Raw genomic sequence first — 27,851 nt, forward strand, 5'->3', positions numbered from 1 at the left:
GGCCGAGGGAGATTGACAGTTCTTTTGTGTTTCTTCCATTTCGCACTAACTGTTGTCACCTTCTCACCAAGCTGCTTGGCGATGGTCTTGTAGCCCATTCCAGCCTTGTGTAGGTCTACAATCTTGTCCCTGACATCCTTGGAGAGCTCTTTCGTCTTGGCCATGGTGGAGAGTTTGGAATCTAATTGATTGATTGTTTTTATTTACAGGTGTCTTTTATACAGGTAACAAGCTGAGATTAGGAGCACTCCCTTTAAGAGTGTGCTCCTAATCTCAGCTCGTTACCTGTATAAAAGACACCTGGGAGCCAGAAATCTTTCTGATTGAGAGGGGGTCAAATACTTATTTCCCTCATTAAAATGCAAATCAATTCATAACATTTTGACATGCGTTTTTTTTACTTTTTTGTTGTTATTCTGTCTCTCACTGTTCAAATAAACCTACCATTAAAATTATAGACTGATCATTTCTTTGTCAGTGGGCAAACGTACAAAATCAGCAGGGGATCAAATAGTTTTTTCCCTCACTGCATATCCAATTTATATCCAAGTTATTTACAATTCGCGTTATGAAAACAGCACACGTTATAGGAGAACAGACTGTACTCTACCCCTGAACTCTCTCCATGAGTGAAGGGGCAGTTGTGCAGGGAGTGGAGGGTTGTCAAAATCGGCCTCTGTGGAAGAATCTCATAAAGAATACTCCTGGGGAATTGTAGACAGTCGCTCTCCAAAAACAACGGAAGGCAGAGGAGCAATACTCACAATGAGTGAAGCACCAGATGGTTAAATAACAGCAAGTTGGCAGTGGGGGGGGGGGGGGGGTCACAGGTTGTGCATCTGCAAAGAAGTTCAACATGCATACATCCTCAAGCAAAACCTCCCATACTCTTTGGTTCTTTCGGTAATGTCACGTAGGTATAAATGTTTAATAAAAATAATATATCACGACGTTTCGATTGCAACACAAGCGATCGTCATCAGTCGAACAGAACCCAGCAGTAGAACTGCTGAACTTGGAAGAACACAGCAAGAGAGCTGCTACAATAAGGGGTTATATATGTTTGAGAGGGGTGTAGCCCAAAGGCAAGCAAGCGGGGTCCGAGCTGGAAGAGAGCCCCATCCCCGCACGCCAGCACATCAGTTGGGTTAATGCGGGAGATTAGGGCGAGAGATTAGCATATTAAAGTAAATGAGCTTCCATCACTGCATGAGAGCACTGTTGCCGCACATGCGCACAGCAGTAGTATTAATTGGAAATTAGCACTATGTTAATGGGAGAGATTAGGGAGAGAGATTGGAGAGATTAGCAAGTTAATGTCAAGTCTTTGTGTGGCACTTGCTGTGGTCAGAACTGCGCTGTGAGAGGCAAGCGTGTCAACGCAAGAGAACCACAGCAATAGTGGCCATGCTAGTGAGACACATAGCCCATAGAACAGTAAGAACCATCGATACTTCGAGGCTAAGGGAGCAGAGGTGGTCATGTTAGTGAGACGCCAGCCCTTTAATGCAAAGGCATCCCACAGGGCAATGCAACTCAGAGAGTCGGAGATAACAGCCAAAAGGCGGGAAGGATGGAAGCATCACATCGAGTTATGACTTTACCTGGTAAATGTCGTCATTCCAATGATTGCTCAGCTTATACCAATATTCTCGGTTGAAATTGTTTCTGTGTTTATACGTGGTGTTTCAAAAGAATGGATCTAATTTGAAATCGCTATATCTCTGCAACCACAACCCGCCCACGAAAGGGCAGGGCATAGAGTTTCAAATGATTACCGCTAGAATGCCTGTACCAGTGCACAAACAGCCCCTAGCCTCAGTCATTTGCACGATGGCGACTCCGCAACACAAGGCGTTTTGCGTTCTGCAGTTCAGCAAGACTGAATCCGTAATTGTGGTGCAGGGTGCGTTTCAACGGCGTTTTGTCATTGATCCACCACTATCAAAGAGCATGGTGGCACAAAAAACTTGTTTTCGTGCCACCATTAGCGACCAATCTGAATGACCTCAAAAACAGAATCACGGCAGACGTGACTTCAATGGAAGAAGACACTTTGAGAGGCGTTTGAGACGAATTCAACTATTGTCTCGATGTTGTCCGTACAGCAGGTGGAGGGCACAAAGAGCATTTATAAAATGGTTCGTAAAACTTGATGACTCATTAAAACGTTGGTAACTTTGTAATTGTAACATGTTGCCATCGTGAAATATAATGCTTTGAAATTGGGTCCATCATTTTAAAACACCCTGTAAATCTGGATGGCTTTATGGACAAATCTTTGATGGTAGCCCGAAGGTTTTGCAGAGTACCTTGGTCTCGGAAAAAAACAATATTGTGCGAGCCCACCACGTTATAACAGTGATCAGCCACGGCAGAGGTATTGGTTTTGCTGTGTTTCAAATTTGCTTTGTATTCGCGAACACGGTCCGAGACATGTCGTTTCATTACCCCAATGTAACTGCTGGCGCAGACGCAACTTAGTTTGTAGAGACCAGGATATTGCATGTAAGGAATTACATCCTTTACAGATGGGATCAAATCACGGATGTTGTGTACTGTATTGAATTGGACGTGGATGTTGTGTTTCTTTAAGATTTGGAAATCTATTTGGAAACACCTGCTATGTATGGCAAGGTGATGGTTTTGATTGGGTCTTATGATGGTTGTCTCCCCATGGTTGGGGATACAGCTTTGCGGATTGTGCGGTCTGAGTATCCATTCATCTTGAGGGCTTGGTGTACGTGCTCCAGTTAACTGACTAGGTGGCGCTGGTCGGAGATGGTGTAGTGTTTTGAGGAGGGGATTCTTCTGGGCCGGATGATGGTGGGAATCAGGCTTTAGATAGGAATCCGTGTGAGTGGCTTTCCTGTAGCCAGAATGTCCCAACGAGCCATCAGGCCTCTTCTCGATCAAAACATCCAAAAATGGTAGCTTGCCATGATTTTCCACTTCCATAGTGAATTTGATGGATGGATGGATGGAATTAATGTGGTTAAAACATTTATTCAGTGCCGACTGGCCCTATGGACAGATGACGAACGTGTCATCTCCGTATCTCTTCCACAGGGAAGGACGTATGGTGGAGGTCAGGATGACATCTGTTTCAAATTTCTCTATGAAAATATTCGCTACCACTGGTGATAAGGGAGAACCCATAGGGGTACCTTCATTTAGTTTGTAGAATGTACCATTCCAGGTGAAGTAAGTGTCGGTAAGGCACTGACTCACCAAAGTCGGTACATCAGGATTCAGTCCATGTTGGACCAAGTCTTCAATGATTGCTATGGTGTCAGGTACAGGTACCTTGGTGAACAGAGAGGCTACATCGAGACTGACAAGTAACTCATCTGGGGACAGTGAAATGTCCTTGATTAGAGAAACCAAGTGAGCTGAGTTAAGTACTGCTGAGGTGGTCTTGCCCGTGAATGGAAGCAGGGTCTTAGACAGAAAATTGGGCCAGTGTGTAGGTAGATGAGTTGATGGGGGATACGATAGGACAGAGTGGAGTACTTTCTTTATGGATTTTTTATTTTTATCTTCTTGGTTCTTTCGGTAAAGTCACGTAGAAGGGAAGTAATAAAATAATAAAAATAAAACATAATAAAATAATATTTTATTTTATTGTTTTATTTTAAATAATAAAAATAAAACATAATAAAATAATATTTTATTTTATTATGTTTTATTTTTATTATTAAAATATTTTATTTTATTATGTTTTATTTTTATTATTTTATTACTTCCTTTCTACGTGACTTTACCGAAAGAACCAAGAAGATGAATCCCTGCAGTCACGAAAGCTTTAAATCGGATGTTTTATTATTAAATTTTTCTACCTGCCTGACTTCACCTAAATAACCAAAGAGTATAGATTCCTGTAGTCACGAACCACCTCTACGGGGAGGGTTTCCACTTATCTGTTAGATCATTCAACAGACTGCGAGACAAGAAGGCTCACCTGATCGAGTCGCTCACCTTTCTCAAGAGATGCCGCGACAACAAGGTAATACCGATCGCATTTGCACTCACATCTGCTGCTGTCACTTCTCCTAACGCTAAACGGATCTGGTTCAGAGCTAGCCTATAGCTAATCTCAGAGAGGATAAGACTTCTACGTTTTGAACTTGATAATTTAGACAAATGTCTCTTACAATCACACTTAGCATTAACAGATAAAATGTCCGCATCTGATTGGGATATTGTAGATAACATGACTGCCGCGACAGTGTCAACCACATGTAAAGTTAATCTGATTGCTAAATTCAACATCCTGTCAAAAAAAGATACTAGATCCACACATTAAAAAAGTTAGATGTGAACAAGATTGTTATCAGAGTAACAGCCCAACCTCTGATAGCCTAAAATCGATACTAGGTAGAGGGCTGAAATTTGCTTTCACCCCCATACACATCCCAGTAGATGATATCATTGCCCAAGTTGACGTAGCCCTCAAAGATTTGGGACTCATCCCACCAGACGTGGCAATATCCAAAATCGCCGCCATCCTCAAAAACGCTAAGAAACCCATTAGTAACATCAGCAGGACGAGCGCTCTGAACTTGCTCAATTGAAAAAGAGAGATGACAATGTCATCCTCTCAGCCGACAAGGGCAATGCCACTGTCATCATGGATGAAACCACTTACAACAACTAAATCCAGGACCTTAATGATGGCAGTTATTGAAAAATCAACAAAGATCCTACAAACTGCCTGGCCACAAAAACAACAATATCATCACTAATTCGACTTCTCTAATCGAACCGACCAAGCAGCTCTCCCTAAAACCTTCGGCTGCTAGATCACCCTGAATTTATGGCCTTTAAAAAATCCGTAAAGAAGGTACTCCACTCCTTCATTTCGTATCCACCAACTCACTTACCTACAAACTAGCCCGATTTCTGTCTGAGACCTGCTTCCATTCACGGGCAAGACCACCTCAGCAGTACTTAACTCAGCTCACATGGTTTCTCTAATCACACTATACTCTGCTATCGGGAATTCTTCCGCTAAAGGGACCTAGGGGAGGCTATGCTCACCGGACCTTGCCATGGTAACGGGTGCCGCCACTGGGCCGCTCGGACCTGGCCCTGACAAGGGCCGGAAGTCACAGGGCGCTATCTCGACGTCTTCAGGTGCTGAGATGAGTGCGGACTGACTCACGCTGGGAGAGCTGCTGCCCTTTTTATACTCCTTTCTCCCAACCGCCTTCTCTCGAGAAGGTCTGGGTCTGACCGTTGGCCTCCCCAGCCCCCTCCCTCAGTGGGCTCTGGCCCCCTCACCCCTGGTCAATAGTTATTGTAGTCGTGGGTCGTACACCTGTCACTCAACAGCCCCCTTGGCTGTTCTGCGCCCCCTAAACACTGAGGGCGCCACTAGAGGTGAGTGTACGTGACCCATACAATACTGCTACGCAGGTAAGTACACATGTTGCGCGCAAAAATGCCGCTACAAAAGCACTACACCATAGGGCCCGCTGCTTTTCTGACCATCGCCACCTAACCAGTGAACTACAGCACGTACACCAAGCCCTCAAGATGAATGTATATTCAGACCGCACAATCCGCAAAGCTGTATCCCCAACCATTGGGAGACAGCCATCTGAGGACCCAAGCAAAACCATCACCTTGCCATACATAGCAGGTATTACCAAAAATATTTCCAAAATCTTAAACAAACACAAGATCCAAGTCCGATTCAATACAGTACACAAAATATGTGATTTGATCCCATCTGTGAAGGATGATATTCCTGACATGCAATACGCTGGTGTCTATAAACCAGGGGCGGTATCTTCATTAGGGCGATTGGGCGACGCACCACCAATGTCATTCAACCACAGAGTCACGCTAGCCGTCACTGTGCCTCTGGATATAGTCCAATCAGTGTCATGTCACGTTCTGTGGAGTACCGCCTCTTTTTGGGCGATTTCACTCCGGCTGAGAATCGCCCCGAGTGGCCCCATAGACTTACATTCAAAGATGTTTTTTTTCGAACGGCGGGCGCTCCAATGCATTCTCTATGGCTTCCGGGAGGGCATGCACTAACGTGCTTACGTCATCATACGTGCTAACGTCATCATACGTAAGCACGTTCCATCCAACAATATAATTTATTGCCACCTAGTGGAATCTTTAATAAAATAAACTTGAGTGGTTTGTTTTAATAGTGAGTATATAAACAAACAAGATGTATTGTAAGAGTCACTTTATTTTTCATTAATATTAAAGAAGTGAAGTTGCCTTTACATGCTTAAGCTGTTAATTTATCCATTGCATGGGTGGACCTTATCCTTATCAATCATCCAGACATTTGCCCCCCTTGAGAGATTTTGCAGGAGCCGCCACTGCTATAAACTAAGTTGTGTCTTCGGCAGCAGTTACATTAGGGAAACGAAACGACATGTCTCGGACCGTGTTCTCGAACACAAGGCAGATTTGAAACAAGGCTGAAACAATACTTCTGCCGTGTCTGATCACTCTTATAACGCAGTGGGCTCGCACGATATTGTTTTTCCGAGACCAAGGTACTCTGCAAACCTTGGGCTCCCATTAAAGGTTTGTCCATGAAGCCATCCAGATATATAAACACAAAAACAATTTCGAAAAGATGGGTATACGCTGAGCAATCATTATGAGGATGACATTAACCAGGTAAAGTCATAACTCGCTGTGATGCTTCCATTTTTCCTGCCGTTTGGCTGCACTCTCCGACTCGCCGAGTTGCATTGCCCTATGGGATGCCTTTGCATTAACAGGCTGGGGTCTCACTAACATGGCTCCCATAGCCTCGATGTATCGATGGTTCTTACTGTTCTATGGGCTGTGTGTCTCAATGGCATGGCCACTATTGCCGTGGTTCTCTTGCGTTGACGCGCTTGCCTCTCACAGTGCAGGCCTGGCCACAGTTTGTGCCACACATAAACTTGACATTAACTTGCTAATCTCCCCAATCTCTCTCCCTAATCTCTCCCGTTAACATAGTGCTAATTTCCCATTAATACTACTGCTGTGCGCATGTGCGGCGACAGTGCTCTCATGCAGCGAAGGAAGCTCATTTACTTTGACATGCTTATTTCTCTCCCTAATCTCCCCCATTAACACAACTGATGTGCTTGCGTGCGGGGATGGGTCTCCGATCCAGCTCAGAGCCCGCTTGCTTGCCCTTGGGCTACACCACCCTCAAAAATATATAACCCCTTGTTGTAGCAGCTCTCTCGCTGTGCTCTTCCTAGTTCAGCAGTTCTACTGCTGGGTTCTGTTTCGCCTGATGACGATCGCTTGTGTTGTGATCGGTACGTCATGATATATTTTATTTTATTTTTCTACCTACATGACTTTACTGAAAGAACCAAAGAGTGTTGATTCCTGCAGTCACGAAAGCTTCCAATCAAGATAAAACCCCCCATAATTGCTGGGTCTGTCCCCTGGCCTTCTGCCAGTGAAACCTCAACACTTCTTGTGACATCAATGTGTATCTAGCCTGGTACATATGCTGTGGTGATGCCTGTCCCACTGTGTAAATTTCTCTCTTTACCTGTCATAGTTTAACATTTTTTCTTGTCTCTGAAGGCATCTGTCTGTGCCTCTCTTGTTGTATTTCTAGGTGTACGTTTGCCTCTGTCGTCGTTCGTCTTTGTCTTGCTTTGTCTCTTTCGCGTGTGTCTCTGTATCTTCTTGTCTGTTTCTCTCTGTGGTTATTTATTTGTCTCTGTGCCTAAATGTTAAGTCTCTCTCGCCTGCCCCACTATATTCTTCTCTGTCTCTATGTTGACTCACTCCTTCACCTGCACTTCTGATTAGCACGGTTGGCTATGTACGGTGCGAAATGAGTTCAACATAAAGGTCGCAGACTACGCAGGCTTAGAGTATGCAGACCCCTTCATACACAACCGACTCCTATTCATACTGACGCTTGTGACTCATACTTTCCCCGACAAGCATGGGGTGGGAGTCAAATCACCCCTCCATCACGCGAACATGTATTTGAGGGCCTGTAACTGTATCACCCACTCAAAAAACGAGTCCAAAAAAATTATGTTCTATCTAACCTGGATGCTACCGATGATTAGCTAATATATTACTGTACAGTACTGTACTTTATCAAACATGTTTAGTGACCGACTCGGATACACTAAGAGTAGGAGGCACTTTATTTATTAACACGGCCTGATAGTTAACACCTAGTAACTATGGTTCTCAGTTAGGACAGCTGGTAGACTGCCTGACTGGCGACACAGAGATGGTGAAGATGGAGACAATAGTGAAGAGTCCAGCAGCACGACGGGATCCCACTCCAAACGACAGCCACGAGGTCCCCTCCAGAGGCCCTTCTTATACTGTCAGCATGGCCTGGCTCCACCCCCGGACACGTCCCTTTTTGGAACCTATTAGTGGGTTCTCGATGTGCCTCTTCCATGACCGTTCCCCTAGATCCCTCTCTCATCTATCACCTGACCTACTGTCAGTCAGGGCTGCTGTAAGCTATAGATCCCACTTCCCTGCCAGCAGCAAGTGCTATGCTGCTACGTGACTGATTCGATGCCACTGCATCACCCCCCCACCCCCCGTAAGAAAAAATCAGCTTCCTAGCTGACATCACTCACCCTCGTAGCAAGGAGCTTTAAGAATATTATTAAACTGACAGGGAGAATGAACAATTTTCGGGGAGAACCCACAATAATGAACCCATACCTCAGGGATTTAAAAAAGCAGGTTATCGAAACCTAACACTTTTGGAGCAGGTTCTCCTCGTTTGGCCCCCAGGTGGGACGAGGATTGACTTCCTGGTGACCCCCAGGACGATGTGTAAATGGCCTAATGGACGTGCTGCCGGTGTGTCTGTGGGTGTCAGTCGCTGGGATCCTGCAGGCGAAACAACAATCCTGCTGAGCCGCAACCTCCGTGTCTGCTCGCCCTGGCTCGCTAGATACATCAGACACCGGGCACTCAGGCAGTGGAGATGAACTGTCACCACAAGGTGGAAAATAGGGTTTCAACTGTGACAGGTGCACAAACCTGCCCCTGTGACCCACTTGGATATGCCCGCACTGCGGCCTCCTGACCTCAATCACCTCAACAGGGCCCTCCCGTGGCCGGTGCAATTTGAGGACATGCCCAGGGGCACCTGGGGACAATGTAACCACGCCTTGTCCACAGTGGTCCATGAGGTTGCGGATTAACTTTGCCTCACAAGCTTCTGATTGGTGGCCTGCCGTTTAGCAGAATTTCTGAGACGCCTCTCGTGCTTCTGTCAGCAGCCTGATCGTAAGCTGCATTGGCATGGGCACAACGACCTTCCTCTTGCCCAGGTCCATGCCTAACTGAGCCTCCATGGGGGGGGGGGGTCACATTCCCTCCCATACATGAGGAAAAAGGGGGAGAATCCTGTTGAGGCGTGAGGGGCCATCCTATACGCGGCCAGAACACCTGGAATGTGCAAATCCCAGTTGGACTGTGCCTCGTTGACCTGTTGGCACAGCATGGACGTAAGAGTCCTGTGCAAACACTCTACCATCCCATCTGTCTGGGGATGGTAGGGCGACATCCGGATGGTTTTTGTGCCCAGGGAGTCGCAGACCTCCTTCATCAATTTCAATGAATAATCTGGACCCTGGTCCGTAATGAGATGTCCCAGGGCCCCCTTGTCCAAAACGTACCCATGTAGAAATGCATCTATGATGGATGCGGCCGACTGATCTGGCGTGGCCATGCTACCAACCACCCCGACAAGAACGAATTTGTTTCCCCTCTGAGTTGCAGGAAACGGGCCGAGGATGTTGAAGCCAACGAGCTAATTATTACGAGACACCACAACGGATTGTAATGGATGCTGGGCCTGCCTCGGCAGAGGCCTGCGACGAGGACACTCAACACAACCCTTGACCATGTGGTACACATCCTCTGACATCCTGGGTCAAAAGAAGTCACGCTTCAAAGTCAAAGTTTTCCGCACCCCAAGGTACATTAACTTTACGTGGACAGCCCGTGTAACTTTACCCCGCAGAGCGGACGGCACAATGATGCAATAACAATGCAATTCCTCATCCCACCTGATCAGCAGCCCATCAGGAAGGGCTTTGAGAGACATTCCCACCGGTACCTTTTTGCTACCCCTCGTTTCAATGCGATGCTGCAATTTTAACAAGGAGGCATCCTCTACTTGGAGGCATCCCCATTCAGCGTGTGTGAGACCAATTGTGTTGTCACAGGGAGCAGTTGCCGCGGGTGGTGAAATATCGACCGATGCCACAACAGTGCACGGCAATTCCGCAGCCGATGGTTTACATCGGCTGGCACCCATCAAGCATGCGCAGCGGTCCCTCGGTGGTAACCGCGATAACCCGTCCGCGTTGCAGTGACGTATACCCTTCCTGTAGGTGACCGCGAAGGAGTAGTCCTGCAAAATTTCTAACCAATGGGAAAGTTGGCCGGAAGGCTGGTGAACTCGCAAAGCATATTGAAGGGCCGCGTGGTCCATGCGCACAACAAATTACCTTTGTAAAGATATGGCCTGTACTGCTGTACAAAGTGCACTATGGCCAACTACTCTCGGCGTGTCACACAATAACGCTGCTCTTGTGGGGGACAGCGCACGGCTCTGTAAGCCACAACCTTCTCAACACTGTTCATGACCTGGGACAGTACAGCACCGATTCTGGTGTCGCTGACGTCCGTATCTAATACAAAAGGGTAGAGAGAAATCAGGGTACTCAAGAGGAGGCGCATTGGCAATGCCGTCACGCAGCGAGACAAATGCGGCCTCTTCCTCCTCTCCTCATTGAAATCTCTGGCCCTTAGCAGTGAGCACGTGGAGTGGTTTAGCAATCATCACAAACTTGGGTACGAACCGGCGATAGTATGACGTGAACTCGACAAAATTGCGCACATCACCCACCGATGTGGGGGTCGGCCACGTGCGCACGTATGCAGTTTTGTTGGGATTAGTCGCTATCCCAGACTCGCTAACAATATGGGCCAAATAGCAAACCGACATCTTCAAAAGATGACACTTTTGCGGCTTAAATTTAAGATTGGCCGCCTGCACCCTGACAAACACTGACTGCAAAGGTGCAGGTGCTCCTGGAATGTGTGCCCGAACACAATCACATCATTCAAATAAATGAGGCATGAGTCCCATTGAAGACCTGCCAAGACTAGTTTCATAAGCCGCTGAAATGTGGCTGGAGTGGAGTGAAGACCCATTGGGAGACAGTTAAATTGGAACAACCCCTGAGGTGTTCGGAACGCGGTTTTAGGTTTGAATCCTTCATCCAAGGGCAATTTTCAAAATCCTGACAACAAGTCGAGGGTAGAGAAAAATCGCGCACCCAGCAAGGTGTGCAAGGAGTCATCAATCCGTGGGAGCAGGTATGCATCTGCCATGGAGACTTTATTTAATTTATGAAAATCGACACAAAAAAGCAAACTCCCATCCCACTTTTTAACTACCCCCACGGACCGGTGGAAGGGGAGATAATGTCGGCAGCCAACATTTAGTCGACTGCCTGGCAAACATAGTTTCTTGCTTGGGACTGACAAATTTTGACATATTGAAGTGGCATTACCCGTAACGATACGGTGCTGCAACAGTGACATGCGACCAATATTATATTTCCCTTGACTAAAAATATCAGCAAATTCTTGGAGCAAGGCATGCAATTCGCCTCACTGCTCTCCGGACAACTTTGCATCCATCTAAGCCTCATCCGACTTGCCTCCCCGCTCCACCATGGCAACGACCTCTGCGGCCTTCTTGCCAGCCTCCTCACAACACGCAGCCATCGTGTGGGCCAAAACTGTACCCGCTTGGACAACCGCGGCTCCCAGCTTGACGTTCAAAAATTGCAAAAAGGCACCTGATCCCCCCTTACTATTGTTTGGGCCCCCACCAACGCGAGACCCTGAATAGCCCTGTTCAAAGAGGTTAAAAGGACCCCTCCAATGATGTCCGCGTGATCAAGTGGATTCAGCAACCGCAAGAGCACCAACATCTGAAGTGACTGGTGGTCGGGTGTCTGATGCATCGCGACTTGCCTGCAGGCCCAGGGAAGTGGAGATCAGCGGGGCAGAGGAAGACTAAGGTGAGGAAAACGATCCAGGGCTGGCATGGCATCCCCTTGGCAATGTGGCTCAGCTGGCCGCACTTAAAACAAGTGATTGGAGACCTCCACGCTGGAAGGGGGTCCCACCTCACCGTCCCCACTCCCGTTGTTGTCCCTCACTTTTCCTCCCACATGGGCTCCGGATGAACAATGTGCAATCTCGCTCTGGCTCCTGCCGCTCCAGCTCGTCCTGGTCCTCCGGAAATCCTACACAGGCGGCCACCACGGGCCACCGCTGCAAACTAATGTGGGCCTGGATGCAGCGGGCCACCTTCAGAGATGATAAGTCGTCCTCTTCCATGGCAGGAAGAGAGACACCCAGCTCCTGGCCCAGCGACAGCAGTCTCTCCAGCATCAGAGAGTCCAGCACTGTGTGCTCCATCCACGGATATGCTGCATGGACCAAGGACAGTAGCGCACTGTAGAAGGCAAGAGGCGTCTTGGTCTCCCCCCTCGCAGCATGAATCTTCCACACACGTTGGATGGCGGGTCGAAAATAGCTGCCATATGGGCGCATGCCTGAAGCAGCATCGCTCGGTCCGCTGTGGAGATGGCCTCGAATGCAGCCAAGGAGTCATCGTCCAGCACCGTGGGCAGAGCTCGCAGCGCCTCTTCATTGGACCACCCAGCCAGGTTGCAAGCTGTGCTGAAACGGCGCTAGAAAGCCGTCCAGTTGCCCCCTGCAGCCACAGACTCCTTAACAAAAGGCAGCCGCTTTTGTCGAGAAGGCACCACTGCCCAAGGCTGCCGATGGCCACTAAAATTTGGTGGAATGCATTTCCCACCCGGGTGGCAAAATGGCAGGTGATTGCAGCACCCCTCTCACGGTGGGCAAAATGGCATCCGCCCACGCGGGTGGGAGCTCCGCCATTTCCTACGCTGGAATGGTGGCGAGGCTCGAGCTGCCTGCCTGCTGCCCCCGTATTGCAGCATCCCCGGCAGGCGTTGCAAGTCCAAGCTGGACAACCAGCTCCACTGCATTGGAGAGCAAGCCTGTGAGCCGCGCGGTGAGCTTGCCCCACCCCTCTTACCACTGGCAGCAAGGGTTCAACATCTCTCCATTGTTGCTCTGCCGGGAACTCCGCCTCAGGACCTGTCACTGGAGTCCCCGATTCTGGGGTTGTCAGGGGGATCACATCCCCATCGTCCTCGTCACGAGGACACTATCGGCAAAATCTTCCTCTTGGCCTACTATAACATAATGAAAATATTTATTTTCTTGATTATCTTTAACATTTCTGACACCAAATTTAGTGACCGACCCAGAGACACTAAGAGTAGAAGGCACTTTGTTTATTAACACGGCCTGACAGTTAACACTTAGTAACTACGTTTCCCAGTCAGGACAGCTTGTAGACTGCCCGACTGACGACGCCAAGATGGTGAAGATGGAGACGACGTCGAAGACTCCAGCAGCACGACGGGATCCCACTCCAAACGACAGCCACGAGGTCTCCTCCCGGGGACCCTATGATACTGTCAGCATGGCCTTGCTCTGCCCCTGGCCACGCCCCCCCTGGAACCTACTAGCGGGTTCTCGATGTGCCCCTTCCGTGACCCTTCCCCTAGATCCCTCTCATCTATCACTTGGCCTGCTGTCAGCCAGGGCTGCTGTAAGCTGCAGATTCCCTTCCCTGCCCGCAACCAGCACTATGCTGCTAAGTGACCGATTATATGTCACTACACATGTATTTACATTTATATGCATTGTATATACCCTCTTAGATTTCATATCTATACTCGTATAGGCGAACCTCCACTTATGTGAATTCGCACTTACGTGGGGGCACATGGAACCCAACCCCTGCAGCGTACTCTGAGCTCTTACTGTACATACATCTATGTATGGGTCTCTTTATGTTTGTCTCTATAACTCTATGTCTCTCTCTTCTTGTTGCCGTTTCCTCTGCACAAAAATAGTGCAGAGGAAACGTTTGAATCAAGATTTTTAGTGCAACTATTTTAGAGCATACCTGATATTGAACAGCCATTCGCAACTCTTGTGACCTAGGAAAAAAAAAGAATCACAAAATGAAATGTATCTTACATCACAGCAACATTGTACCTCGTTGAATTCACGAATATTATCTCTCCATATTTTTCGCAAGTGAATCCCGATTGTGTTAACGGTATCGTCTCTGGAGCCAATGTATCCTTTCAGAACTTTAAGAGAGCAGCTTAACCCTTCGTTTCAAAGAACAGCTCACAGAAGCAGATACCACAGAATAGGTTTTCGCCTTTCTGGTAATAAAACAGGAGGTGTTAAGATATTCAAACACCAAATAGATAACTTTTTCGAGGAATCAAGTCTGCATTAACCACGCGTACTTGTGGTGAACATCCAAAACAAACATGTTCAACATCTTAAGACTTGTTTTATTGCCAGAAAAGGTAAAATCTATTCTCAGTTTATACACTTTCTTACTGGCAAAAAGGTACCCCATGATATAGCTGCTCTGATATGTGCATTGTTTTTGTACTTTTCGCCTTTTGGCGTTCTCTAGTCTGACACTGGTGATAATAGGTCATGAAGAAGGCTCTTTGGTTCTATCGGTAAAGTCACGTATAAAGAGGAAATAATAAATTAAATACTAGCATACGACGTTTCGATTGCAACACAAGCAATCATCATCAGGTATGAATGAAATAGAAACACAAATCTAGTATACTTAGAAATGTAATGTAATACAACAGTCAACACCCTACCTGGTTGATTACGTTCTTCCTGAGAATGCTAAATTTGAGAGAGAGATAAAACACAGAACCAGAGACATATAGACAGACATATAAGTAGAGACAGATATCACAGAGATACATAGAGAGACGTACATCGGCACACAGAGAAACCACGCCTCTGTGTCGATGCCTTAAATAGAGAGAGGGGGTGGGGGCGGAGAGAGAGGGAGGGGTTAGAGAAATTAGCATGTCAATGAGTGGCACGCTGCAGAAGCTTGGAAAAATGAGGGGACAGGGAGAGAGACACACTGAATTAAATAACCTAGCAAAATTTCGAAATGTAACGTAATGCAACACAGAGAGTCGGACAACACACACTTAACGCATAGACTGGTTGATTACGTTTTTCAAAGATGGCTAAGTTAGAAGTTAAGTGTGAAATTTTTAAGAGAGACAAGATGCAAACACGAAGAACAGACCCAAGCAGAGAGAGAGAGGAACAACAGCCGAGACACACAGAGAGAACAGAACATAAGAACGACAAAACGAGTGGAAACAGAGAAAGTACACTTAATCAAATAAACCAAGCAAAATTTCGAAATGTAATGCAATGCAACACAGAGAGTCGGACAACACACAATTAACGCATAGCCTGGTTGATTACGTTCTTCCAAAGATTACTAAATTAGAAGTTAAGTGTGAAATGTGTAAGACACAGACACGAAGACCGATACACAAGCAGAGAGAGACAACAAAAATCCAGATAGAGAGAGAAAAAACAAACTTAAAACTTCCCCGTAGAAGTGGTTCATACTTAATTTTGAGCTTTCGTGACTGCAGGAATTACTCTTTGGTTCTTTCGGTAAAGTCACGTATAAAGAGAAAATAATAAATTAAATACTAGCATACGACGTTTCGATTGCAACACAAGCAATCATCATCAGGTATAAATGAAATAGAAACACAAATCTAGTATACTTAGAAATGTAATGTAATACAACAGAGAGTCGGATAACATAACAGTTAACACCCTACCTGGTTGATTACGTTCTTCCTGAAAATACTAAATTTGAGATAGAGATAAAACACAGAACCAGAGACATATAGACAGACATATAAGTAGAGACAGATATCACAGCATGTGCCGATGTACGTCTCTCTCTATGTATCTCTGTGATATCTGTCTCTACTTATATGTCTGTCTATATGTCTCTGGTTCTGTGTTTTATCTCTCTCTCAAATTTGGCATTCTCAGGAAGAACGTAATCAACCAGGTAGGGTGTTAACTGTTGTGTTATCCGACTCTCTGTTGTATTACATTACATTTCTAAGTATACTAGATTTGTGTTTCTATTTCATTTATACCTGATGATGATTGCTTGTGTTGCAATCGAAACGTCGTATGCTAGTATTTAATTTATTATTTTCTCTTTATACGTGACTTTACCGAAAGAACCAAAGAGTAATTCCTGCAGTCACGAAAGCTCCAAATAAAGTATGAAGAAGGCTGTCTGGTATAGATCAATCAGTTTCAAAGACAATGCATATGTTACACTGGTCTTCAATTTCTAAACGTCTGCTTCAGAGATGAAATGTGCTGTTTATTATGGATTTCAAATATGTAAATTAAAACCACCGATTGGCTACTGTTCTGAAGATATTTAAGTTTTTACATTGTATGTGTATGTATAGTGTGTCGAGTTTTGCTCATAAATTGTAAACCTAGTTCTTTTCATGTGTTTATGGTTGTTTTACGTGATAAAATGTCACCTGTCGTGTTCATGCAACACTTAAAAAATCAGCAATATGGTTATATAAATAAAATGTATTATATATATGTAATAAAGGACTCTTGCACTGGGTCTGTCTCCGTTGTCCTTTATTGGTTCGTACAACTTGCCCGCACGGCGTCTCGCTCAGAGTCTCCTCCGTCTCCCGCTCGGCAGCCCCACTGCTGCCGTCGCTCTTGCAGCCCTGTTGCTGGCTCACTATGCAGCCCCGCTGCTGGCTCGTTACACAGCCTCTCCGCTTCCCGACCTGCAACCCCACGGCTGCTCACTATGCAGCCCCGCTGCTGGCGCTCTGTCGCCTCCGTGCCCGGACACCGCTGGCCGACGGTGCCGAGTCCCAACCCTGTGGCGATCACGCCACTTTCCTTCTCCTGCCCCGCGTGGCCTCCTTCTGTCTCTATTCTCACACTCTCTCCCCAACCCTTCCGGTTCCTGTCCTTAAAAGCTCTCTCTCTCTCCACGTGACCCTAACTCCTCCCACCTGTTACGTCACATCCCGCGAGCCCGTTTACGCTCGCATTACACCACCCTCCCCCGTAGAGAAAATTCCAGCTGTCCTCGGCTGAAACATAACAAGTAATGCGAGCGACCACCAACCATCAGCCATGACCGGACAACAGAGAATACAACGATAATAACAATAACAACAAGAACAAGAACAACAATCAACGAAAATAAAGAGATTTGGAACGTGTGCGGGTTGCCGGCCCGTCCCGGACGAGCGGTGGCCCCCCTGCAGACTGAGAACGCGACGGGGTTTTAAGAGCGACAGGATCAAAACCGCCTGTCGCTATTGGAGGCCCGCCAACGCCAAGGTCCCGTTCCCCCAAAGGACCCAAGTCCGGGGTGTCCCGCAACCGTGTCTGTGGTGGGTTTGGAGGGGCGGCGGGGTCAGGTGTCCCCGCAGCTGTGGTAGGCGCACCCAGAGCAGAGTCCACTGCCTCCGGCAGTGTCACGGCCGGTTCGTCTGTAGAAGGCACGACAGGCGCTCTTGCAGGGTCAACAGGCACAGGCAAAGGTGCGTCGGCAGCAACAGACACCGGCAAGGCAACATCAGGAGATGACGCATCCGTCCGTGGGGCCACGTATGGTTTCAACCGAGATGTATGGACATACCAGCGCCGAGATCCGAACCGAACGTGCGTGGACTGCGGGTTAGGAACCTCAATGAGCCTAACAGGCCCCTGCCATGGTTTATGCAATTTAGGGGAGGTTCCTGCTCGCACCTGCGGGCAATGCAGCCAAGCCATGTCCCCCACCTTCCAGGGGCACTTCCCCTTCGAGCGTCGAGCGCAACGTTCGTTTCGGGCCTGGGTTTTGGCAGTAGCCAATCGGGCCCCCTCCCGCGCCTCAGCGACGCGGCGAACGGCGTCCTGAATGTAGTCGGGGAGAGGCTTAGTAGGGCCTCTCACTCCCGTTCCCAACTGCACATCCATTAGCGGCACGTTTTCGCGACCGTACATGAGAAAAAACGGAGAATATCCTGTGGACGCGTGAGGCGTCATCCGGTATGCCGAGAGTACCCCAGCGATGTGCAAATCTCAGTCAGCTTGCTTCTCATTAACCGTGTGACATAGCATGGCTGACAGCGTCCGATTTAGCCGTTTCACCATGCCATCCGTCTGCGGGTGGTAGGGAGATGTCCGGATCTTTTTGGTCCCCAGAGCAGCGCACACCTCACCCAACAATTTAGAAGAAAAATTCCGACCCTGATCCGTGAGCAGCCTCTCCGGCGCCCCTTTGTCCGTGACATATCCAAATAGAAAGGCGTCCGTAATGGACGCCGCCGACAGGTCGGGCAGGGGCCAGGCCATCGGCCAGCGGGAGAGATAACCCACCCCAACTAGCAAGTATTTATTACCCCTAGCGGATGGCGGGAAGGGTCCCAAAATATCCAACGCCACCAACTCGTTAACTCGAGACACCTGTATAGAATGTACCGGCGGCACATATGGGTGTTTAGGCGGCTTCCGCTGGGCACACTCGGGACACGCGCGAACGTGCCCGACGACATCCGTCGTCAAGCCGTGCCAGAAGTAGTCTCGCTGCAACGTCAACAAGGTTTTCTGCACCCCCAGGTGTAATAGCGTGTCGCAATGCAGAGTCCTAATCAATTCGTACCGTAACGACGACGGTACAACAAGACGCCATCGATCATGTAACCCCTCCCTCCACATCAGCAGTCTGTCGCGGCCCCCGGTGTCCCTCCGGAAACCAGTCCCCCCCCTCCCTTTGCAGCCCGACTCCGCAGAGTCCCCAACGAGTCGTCAAGCATTTGTTCACGAATCCACACTGCTCGTGGAAGGTTCAGAACCCCATCGGCCGGTCCCAGGCACACTGGAGCCTCAGGCACCTCGACCGCTAACGAAATAGGCTGAGGGGGCTGTTGAGTCGGCGTACACCTATGCGTACCTGACGCGCAAGCGCAAGGGGATCCTTGCGGTAACCTGGAGAGCGCGTCCGCATTCGCGTGACGCGACCCCTTCCGATGCTGAATTTGGAAGGAAAACTCCTGCAGAGTGTCCAACCATCGTGCCAGCTGGCCAGATGGTTGGTCTACCCTCAGAGCATATTGTAAGGCCGCATGATCCGTGCGCACAATAAACGAACGGCCGTAGAGATACGGCCGAAATTGGCGGAGAAAATAGACAATGGCCAAAAGTTTGCGGCGAGTGACGCAGTAGCGGGTTTCTGCGGGGGACAAGACGCGGCTACCGTATGCTACCACGCGTTCCACACCGCCTTTGGACTGTGACAGAACGGCCCCAATGCCCGTGTCACTCGTGTCCATGTCCAGAATAAAAGGGTGATTGAAATCGGGATAGTCCAATGTTGGCGCCGTCGCCAAACGATCGCGCAGGCCCTTAAACGCCGCTTCCTCTGGCGGTCCCCAACTGAATTTCCGTCCTTTACTCGTAAGGAGGTGCAGAGGCCTAGCGATCGTTGCAAAATTGGGAACGAACCTACGGTAATGAGGCAAACCCCAAGAAGCGACGCACATCCCCTCACCGTTGGCCGGGGTTGGCCAGTTGCGGACGCACGCCGTCTTCTCCGGATCCGTGGCAACACCGTCGGCACTGACTATGTGTCCCAAATAGCGCACGGATCGTTGCAATAGGTGACATTTCTTAGGTTTAAATTTTAGATTGGTGGAGCGCATCCTGGCGAACACCGCCTCCAGTCTCTGTAGATGTTCATCACATGTGCGGCTAAAGACGATGATGTCGTCTAAATATATGAGACATGTCTCCCACTGCAACCCCGTTAATACCAGCTCCATCAACCTCTGAAATGTGGCGGGGGCAGCATTCAACCCCATCGGAAGACAATTAAATTGGAATAGGCCCTGCGGCGTACGGAAAGCAGTCTTTTCCCTCGAGGGCTCATCGAGGGGAAGCTGCCAGAATCCCGAAGAGAGATCTAGCGTCAAAAAGAACTTCGCCCCCGACAAGGCATCGAGGGAATCATCCATATGCGGCAGGGGGTACGCATCCGCCACGGACACTTTGTTTAATTTGCGAAAATCGACGCAAAATTGCAATTTGCCGTCTTTCTTTTTGACCAAGACTACAGGCACGCCCCATGGGCTGTTAGACGGAGATATTATGTCCGCAGCCAGCATGTCATCCACTGCTCCACGAACATGGTCTCGCTCCGCCGGGCTCATCCGATGCGAGTTCAACCGAATCGGAGCAGCGTCCCCCATGTCAATATGATGGGAAAGCAGGGAGGTGCGTCCCAAGTCAAAATCATCCGAGCTAAACACATCGGAATAACTAAACAATAGCGCGCGAAGTGCGGATCGCTGTTCCCCGGTCAGGGATGAATTCTCCCCGCACAATTCGGCAACCCAGCGATCATCTTGGCCCGTAGGGCCCGAAACTCCACCAACCACGTCCCGGCAGCCCAGATCGTCATGGGCCGTGAACGCTGTCGTGGCATGGGCCACGACTGTTCCGGCCGGCACGCAAACATTCTCCGTACTCCCATTGAGCACCTGCAAAAACGGCTGCTGGTCCGGCCGGATAATAGTTTGCACCCCGACCAGCGCCGACCCGCCCGTTATGGTTGCGGACGGTGATAACAAAACCCCAGGCGCTCCTTCCCGACCAGGCACCGGTTTCCGATATCGCAAAGGGATAAGCATCTGTGAACCAGGTGGAATGTCAACAGATACCTCGGACAGCACCTGCACCTGGCAGACCAGAGCGGGTCACCCCCAGGGCGACGGCAAAATGTAATTTTCCGACCCCCCGGTAGTTCAATGCAATTTTGATTAACTTTTATTAGAATGGGCATTTTGGCCAGAAAATCAGTCCCCAACAAACACGGAACTGCAAGGGACCTCGAAATCCATACAGTTCCTGAGGCCGACACCCCCCCGATGGATATGTAGAGGTGTAACTGTGCATGGCCACGGAGGTAGAGGTGTAATTGTGCATGGTCACGGATGGCTAACAAACACAAGGGGCGGGGTTAGGGCCGTACACAGGGGAGGTGCTCGCACCGACGTCCGCACCTGCATCCCCCACGGGCCCCTCCCGGGGGCCGAGTCCTATAAAAGGTGGTGAGCCGGAGGGCTCGGTGTGGAGGTATCAGCTTTAACCAGCGAAGACGGAAGACCAGCTAGCATAGGCCCCGGAGCTCCCCTGGCTCGCTGTCCTTATCAGGGCCGACCAGGGCAAGCCGGTGGCGTGGCCCCGAGAGCCCGGACTGACAAGCCAGTCTGGAGACTCAGGGTGCCCGGATCCCAGCTTGACCAGGGCTGGGATAGTTAGCCTCCCCTAGCTCCGTAGTGGAGGACTTGGGCGTAGGTTAGAGGGGTTAGAAGTCGTGTATCCCTGTAGCCGAGTGAAGGGGACGATACCCCCTTAAGTATTGTGTGTACCCATTACAAGTTGGTGTCAATAAATAAGTGTGCCTCCGATCCTGTCGTCAAGCCTCCTGATACTTACTAAATCTGGGGTCAGAAGTAAAACGTTCAACGATGGACACACGAGGGACGACACGTACCAGGGAGTCGGAGATGGAGGACACCGCGGCCGAATCGCCACCAGAGATGGCCGGGGGCGGATCGGAGCAGCCGGGGCCGAATACACCGGCGCTGCTACGACAGGAAGGGGGGGATGCGTCGGCCGAGAGACTTCGGCTGGCTCACTCCCGCCTGGCGGAGCTGCTCTACGCTGCGGCCGCCGCGTTGGAAGACATCACGCGGCTGGGGGCTGGAGGGGCTGCGCGGGACAACGACAGCAGCCGACGCGTGGCAACATTTCCCGCCACCCCGACGCGGCTCGCGGTTAAATGTCCCGCCATCACTACAGTGCGAGGAGAGGGCGGGGCCGGCCCGCGTCAGGTGACTGCTGAGGGCCAAGCACAAGCCGTGACGTCATCAGCACCGGCCAGCGCGTCAACATCAGAGCGACCGGCGATGCCATGCTCGCAGCCCGCCCACACTGTAACATCTGCTGGGAGCGACGGAGAGCGATCTGCAGCCACGGACGTCGCGTTACAGCAGCGACTGCCGCCTCTCAAAGAATTCGTGGGTGCGGACGGAGACTGGGGCGGCTTCAAAAGGCGGTTCATCGCTCATCAAGAGATGGCGAACTGGACGGACGCCGAAGCACTAAGCGCGCTGCCGGCGATGCTGGACAACGACGCCCTGGCTACCCTCACCTCGGCACCTAAGGAAAAGCGCGCCACGCTGCACCTGGCGCTGCAGCTGCTGTCAGCCGTCTATGGGCCGCCTTCGGACTGCAGGCAGCTGTTCCACAATCGGCATCGGGGCGCCAACGAATCGCCCCTGGCCTTCCGGACGGCTCTCCTGGCCCTGGCAAAGGCAGCTTTTCCGCGGATGGACGAGGAGGGAGTGGACGCCATGGTGGCTGAAAAGCTGCTGCTACTCGCTGATGAGCTGGACGTCGCCGTCTTGGCTCAAGACGACGCAGAGATGTCGTCCCTGCTGGTCGCGCGCCACATCCACGGGGGCTTGCGGTCCCTGCGTCGCAAGGCTGCCAAGGGGGTGGCCGGCCATGCCATGGCGGCCACTGCCCTCCCATCGGAGGAGGTCTGCGGGGTGGAGCGGCGGGGGGAATGGAGATCAGCGGCACCACAGGCTCGGAATGGACCGAGCCACCAGGAGCAGCCCAGGCCATCTGGGGCGCTCACACGCTGCTACAACTGTGGCCTGCAAGGCCACGTTGCGTCAGGATGCCGGGCTCCCCGTCAGCGCGGGGCGACACCTCGTCAGGACGCCACGCCGTCTCCACCCAAGCTCCAGCAGAGAAATACGGCGAGTCGTGGCACCTCACACGTTTGGCCCATGCACACATCCAACACACACTCACACGCTCAACTGAACAGGGCTCGAAAATTGCCGGCCGTTGCGCACGATTGTTCTGAAATGCGGCGAGCGCTCCAACCGGGTCAGTGGTCGGAGCTCGCCCATCGTGTCGTTGCAGCGTCGGCGGGATCGTCGGTTGTGGTCGGTCATATTGATGGGGTAGAGGTGCGGATTTTAATTGACACAGGGGCATCGGCGACCATTATATCTGATTTGATTTATAACATCCTTCCCGTTCAAAGTCGTCCCTTGCTCCCCGTTGACGTGCCATGCTATGCTGCTAACGGGGGCTCGCTGGGCATTATTGGGCAAATCCGCGCCAAAATTTGCATTGGAGACATTAAATTATCCGGGCCTGTTTTGGTTTCCTCCTCACTCGCGGTTCCGTGCCTGTTGGGGACGGATTTCTTGGCCAAAATGCCCATTCGTATCTTGATTGACCAGGGGTGCATCGAGCTCCCATCGGGCCGACGTGTTACATTTTTGTCTTCCCCCACCACGGAGCGTCGGGCGTTTGCCACCGTGCAGGCGCTTGTGACAAAAACTGTGCGCGTACCCCCGGGGGCTCAGATGCTCGTCCCTCTTAGGTTGCGTCGGCCGTTTGCTGAAGGGGTTGCGGATCGGGGGGTCTTGTTGGGACCATCTCGAGCCGGGGTCAATGGACCCGATTTGCTAGCGGCTCAGACCATGGTGAAAGGGGATGGGGACCCCTTCATTGCAGTCCTTAATGTAGGATCGCGAACGGCCGTGGTTCCTCAAGGGACCGTGCTTGCACACGCAACGCCGGTACCCTATGAGGAACCACTTGTGGGTCAGGTAACCACCGATCCTCCGTCGCGACCGCATTTGGACTGTGATGACGGATGGCTGGATGCGCTTTGCACGGGATCAGTGGACCTGTCCGACTCGCAGCGTGCGCAGCTGCGAGTTCTCCTGAACGAATTTGCCGACGTTTTTAGTCAACACAAATTTGATATTGGTTGTACTAAATTGCTGCGACACCATATTGACACGGGTGACAGCGCGCCAATCCGCCAAAATCCCTTTCGGTTGAGTCCCGCCGAAAAGGATCATGTCAAATCAGCTGTTGATGACATGCTAGCCGCCGATATCATTTCCCCTTTCAACAGCCCGTGGGGCGCGCCGATCGTTTAGGTGAAAAAACACGACGGCTCACTGCGGTTTTGTGTCGACTTTCGGCGATTGAACTAAATTTCTGTGGCAGATGCGTACCCGCTTCCTCGAATGGATGAGTCGCTCGATGCCTTGGCGGGGGAGCGATTCTTTTCCACCCTCGATTTACTATCTGGATTCTGGCAGCTTCCTCTGGATGACGAATCAAAACCTAAGACTGCTTTTCGGACACCGCAAGGTCTCTTCCAATTTAACCGCTTGCCGATGGGCTTACATTCTGCGCCGGCTACTTTCCAGCGGTTAATGGAACTGGTCTTGGCAGGCTTGCAATGGGATTCGTGTTTAATTTACTTGGACGATGTCATCGTCTTTAGCAAATCCTTCGAGGAACACCTCCAGAGGTTGCGTGCTGTTTTTCTCAAAATGCGGGCTGCCAATTTAAAATTTAAACCGCAGAAGTGCCATTTGCTCCGCGAATCGGTGCGGTATTTGGGTCACATTGTTGGGCGCTCGGGGATATCCACTGATCCCGCCAAAACGGAATGCGTCAGCTCCTGGCCGACTCCCACCTCGGTGGGAGAGGTCAGGAGTTTCATTGGGTTCGCGTCGTACTATCGACGGTTTGTGGCTGACTTCGCTACGATCGCGAAACCATTGCATGCCTTGACGTCCAAGGGAGTCAGGTTTCATTGGGGGCCGGAGGAGGAGGCTGCTTTTCGCGCCCTCCGGAATGCCCTGGTGGGGGCTCCGCCGTTGAATTACCCCGATTTCTCACAACCCTTCTTGCTCGATACAGATGCAAGTAACACGGGCATCGATTCGGTCCTTGTGGCCGCCGCCGATGCGCCTTCGGCTTCGGGTCCTATCGAGCAAGAAGGGAGGGATTCGTTGCTGGGGTTGTCGGTCGCGGAATGGGGACGCCTCCAAATGGAGGACACCTCCCTCCTCGCTCTGCGCCGTCGCGCTGGGGGGGTTGGTCAGGGGGTGGCGAACGTTGACTCGTGGGGGTTGTTCCAGGGTCTTTTAATGCACTGGGATGGAAAATCCCGCCGCCAGCGGCTCGTGGTGCCTGCAGCATTAAGGGGTAAGGTGGTATGGGCTGTTCATGAGCGACTTCTGCACTTGGGGGTTCACAAGACCTTTGCCACGCTCCAGCTCGATTTCTTCTGGCCGGGCATGGCAAAGGACGTGGGGGATCTCCTGGGGTCGTGCACGCAATGTGCGCAGCGGAAGCCACCAGCTAGGGCGTCCAACCCTCCGCTGCAGTCCATAAAGGTTTCCCGGGTTAACGAGCTCGTTGCTCTAGACATACTCGGGCCATTTCCCGCTACACCCAGGGGGAATAGGTATTTATTGACAGGGGTCGAATACTTCACGAGATGGCCTATGGCCTGGCCCCTGGCCAACCAGTCGGCAGCAGCCATCGCGGAGGCCTTTGTCCAGGGCTATGTCCTCGACAAGGGTGCTCCGGAACGGCTGCTTACTGACCAGGGTAAGAATTTTTCGGGAAAACTCCTCCGCGAGGTGTGCGACCTCTTGGGTACGGAGAAAATTCGGACCTCCCCGTATCACCCACAAACTGACGGGATGGTGGAACGGCTGCATCGGACCATCACGGCTATGCTGTCCCAGCAGGTATCGGAATCCCAGACAGATTGGGACCTTCGCATTGCCGGTGTGTTGCAGGCCTACAGGATGGCTCCCCATGCGGCCACCGGATTTTCCCCTTTCTTTTTAATGTATGGCCGCGAGGCTAACCCCCCTGTGACGACCCAGCTGAAGCTCTCGGCGCCTCAGGCAAAGTCTACCTTGTCCGAACACGTTAAATTTAACATCAGCAAATTATCTGAGGCGCGAGAAGCGGCCGTGCAAAATTCTGAACTCCGCCAGAAGGCGAACGAGAGGCTTCGGCTGGGGCGGGTACATGTGTTCAAATGGAAACCAGGGGACAGGGCATGGTTGCACTGTCCACAGGTGCCGCTGGCAACCTCGTCAAAGTTGGTACGGCCGTGACGGGGGCCAGTGGAGGTCGTACAGGTCTTGCGGCCGCAATGTGTTCGCGTCAAATGGGGGAGGCGTCGGTGGTACGTGCACCCCTCAAAGTTGAAACCGTTCATTGCGCCGGCCCGTGGTTCACACACACACACGCATGGCCAAACGTGTGAGGGGTCCGCCGACTCCCCGACGTTGCTGCTCTCGCCTAACCTGACATCAACTGTTCCATCTCCAGGTGCAACAGGAGTGACGAGTCCACGCCCGCCAACCCCTCCCGGAGGGGTCGGGGGTCACTCGGCAGCGACGCCAGACTCTCTTGCACCCGGACCGTCAACAACCGCCACTGAGCGTGCCGGGACGGGCCCTTGTGACGGGCCCGCCGCGAGAACGCGCGCCAAAATGCGCAGACTATTGTGAGGTCGGCCGTTGGGGGGCCCTTGCGGACAGTGGGGGGAGGCGTCCGGAGTGCGTGTATATATGTTGGGGTTGCGGAATGGGGTATTTATTCGGGAGGGTGCGCCGGGTTATTTTTTTTCTCTTTCTTCTTCTACCTGTTTCCTGTTGTTGTTGTTGTTCTTGTTATGGTTCTCATTGTTCATGTTAAAATTACGCGAGGCACACACACGCTTTTCGGGAGGGATGCACCTTTATTCAGATTTTTTTTTGCAGCCGGGGACAGCTGCGAGCTGTACAGGGGGGGGGGTGATGTAGAGGTGTAACTGTGCATGGCCACGGAGGTAGAGGTGTAATTGTGCATGGCCACGGATGGCTAGCAAACACAAGGGGCGGGGTTAGGGCCGTACACAGGGGAGGTGCTCGCACCGACGTCCGCACCTGCATCCCCCACGGGCCCCTCCCGGGGGCCGAGTCCTATAAAAGGTGGTGAGCCGGAGGGCTCGGTGTGGAGGTATCAGCTTTAACCAGCGAAGACGGAAGACCAGCTAGCATAGGCCCCGGAGCTCCCCTGGCTCGCTGTCCTTATCAGGGCCGACCAGGGCAAGCCGGTGGCGTGGCCCCGAGAGCCCGGACTGACAAGCCAGTCTGGAGACTCAGGGTGCCGGGATCCCAGCTTGACCAGGGCTGGGATAGTTAGCCTCCCCTAGCTCCGTAGTGGGGGACTTGGGCGTAGGTTAGAGGGGTTAGAAGTCGTGTATCCCTGTAGCCGAGTGAAGGGGACGATACCCCCTTAAGTATTGTGTGTACCCATTACAAGTTGGTGTCAATAAATAAGTGTGCCTCCGATCCTGTCGTCAAGCCTCCTGATACTTACTACAGATATCTTGGCGTCCACCTGGCCCACAATGCCCATACTTCCCCCGTTCGCTGCTACACAGGAATCATAAACCGGGTGCACTGCGTCCGGCGGGATGCCCAACAGATGGAAAATGACATCCGAGATAATCGTCGCGGACGCACCGGAGTCTACTAAAATGCGCACGTCGACCCCTTGTATAGAACCCGGCACAGTGGACGAACCAGTAGCGGCCGCAACAACCCTCCGTGCCAATTTGTGCCACTACGTTACCGAGCGACATAGGCCAGTCGGCGGCCTCCCGTTGTTAACGACACCCGGATCGCGCGGCAATGGTGATGAATGAGGTGCCAAGCCTTGCCGGGTGTCTGGTGCGCACCGACTTGCCTGTCCTGGAGGGTCCTTCCGTGGCACGTCTGTGGTCGAGGCCTCCTGCTGGGGCGGCCCCGGGATTTGGGCCCAACAATCCCTGGCGAAGTGGCCCTTGCGACCGCAGCGAAAACACTCGACGTCGTTGCGACGCACAGCACTCCCTCCGTCCCGACGCTCCCGCGTCGGCG

The 27,851-nt window shown here is 51.2% G+C and overlaps 1 protein-coding gene across 1 annotated transcript in view; it reads right to left on the reverse strand.

The window, feature by feature from the left end:
- The window catches only part of LOC133359846 (deleted in malignant brain tumors 1 protein-like), a 72,787-nt gene that overhangs the window by 19,927 nt on the left and 25,009 nt on the right, over nucleotides 1-27,851 (reverse strand). Inside the window, exon 2 of the mRNA XM_061578400.1 lies at nucleotides 14,078-14,111. Coding sequence (XP_061434384.1) covers nucleotides 14,078-14,111 — 34 coding nt within the window. The remainder of the gene's footprint in view (nucleotides 1-14,077; nucleotides 14,112-27,851) is intronic.

The sequence above is a fragment of the Lethenteron reissneri genome, chromosome 66 (genome assembly GCF_015708825.2).
Source record: "Lethenteron reissneri isolate LAM-NWPU_2019-01 chromosome 66, ASM1570882v1, whole genome shotgun sequence".
Taxonomy (NCBI): domain Eukaryota; kingdom Metazoa; phylum Chordata; class Hyperoartia; order Petromyzontiformes; family Petromyzontidae; genus Lethenteron; species Lethenteron reissneri.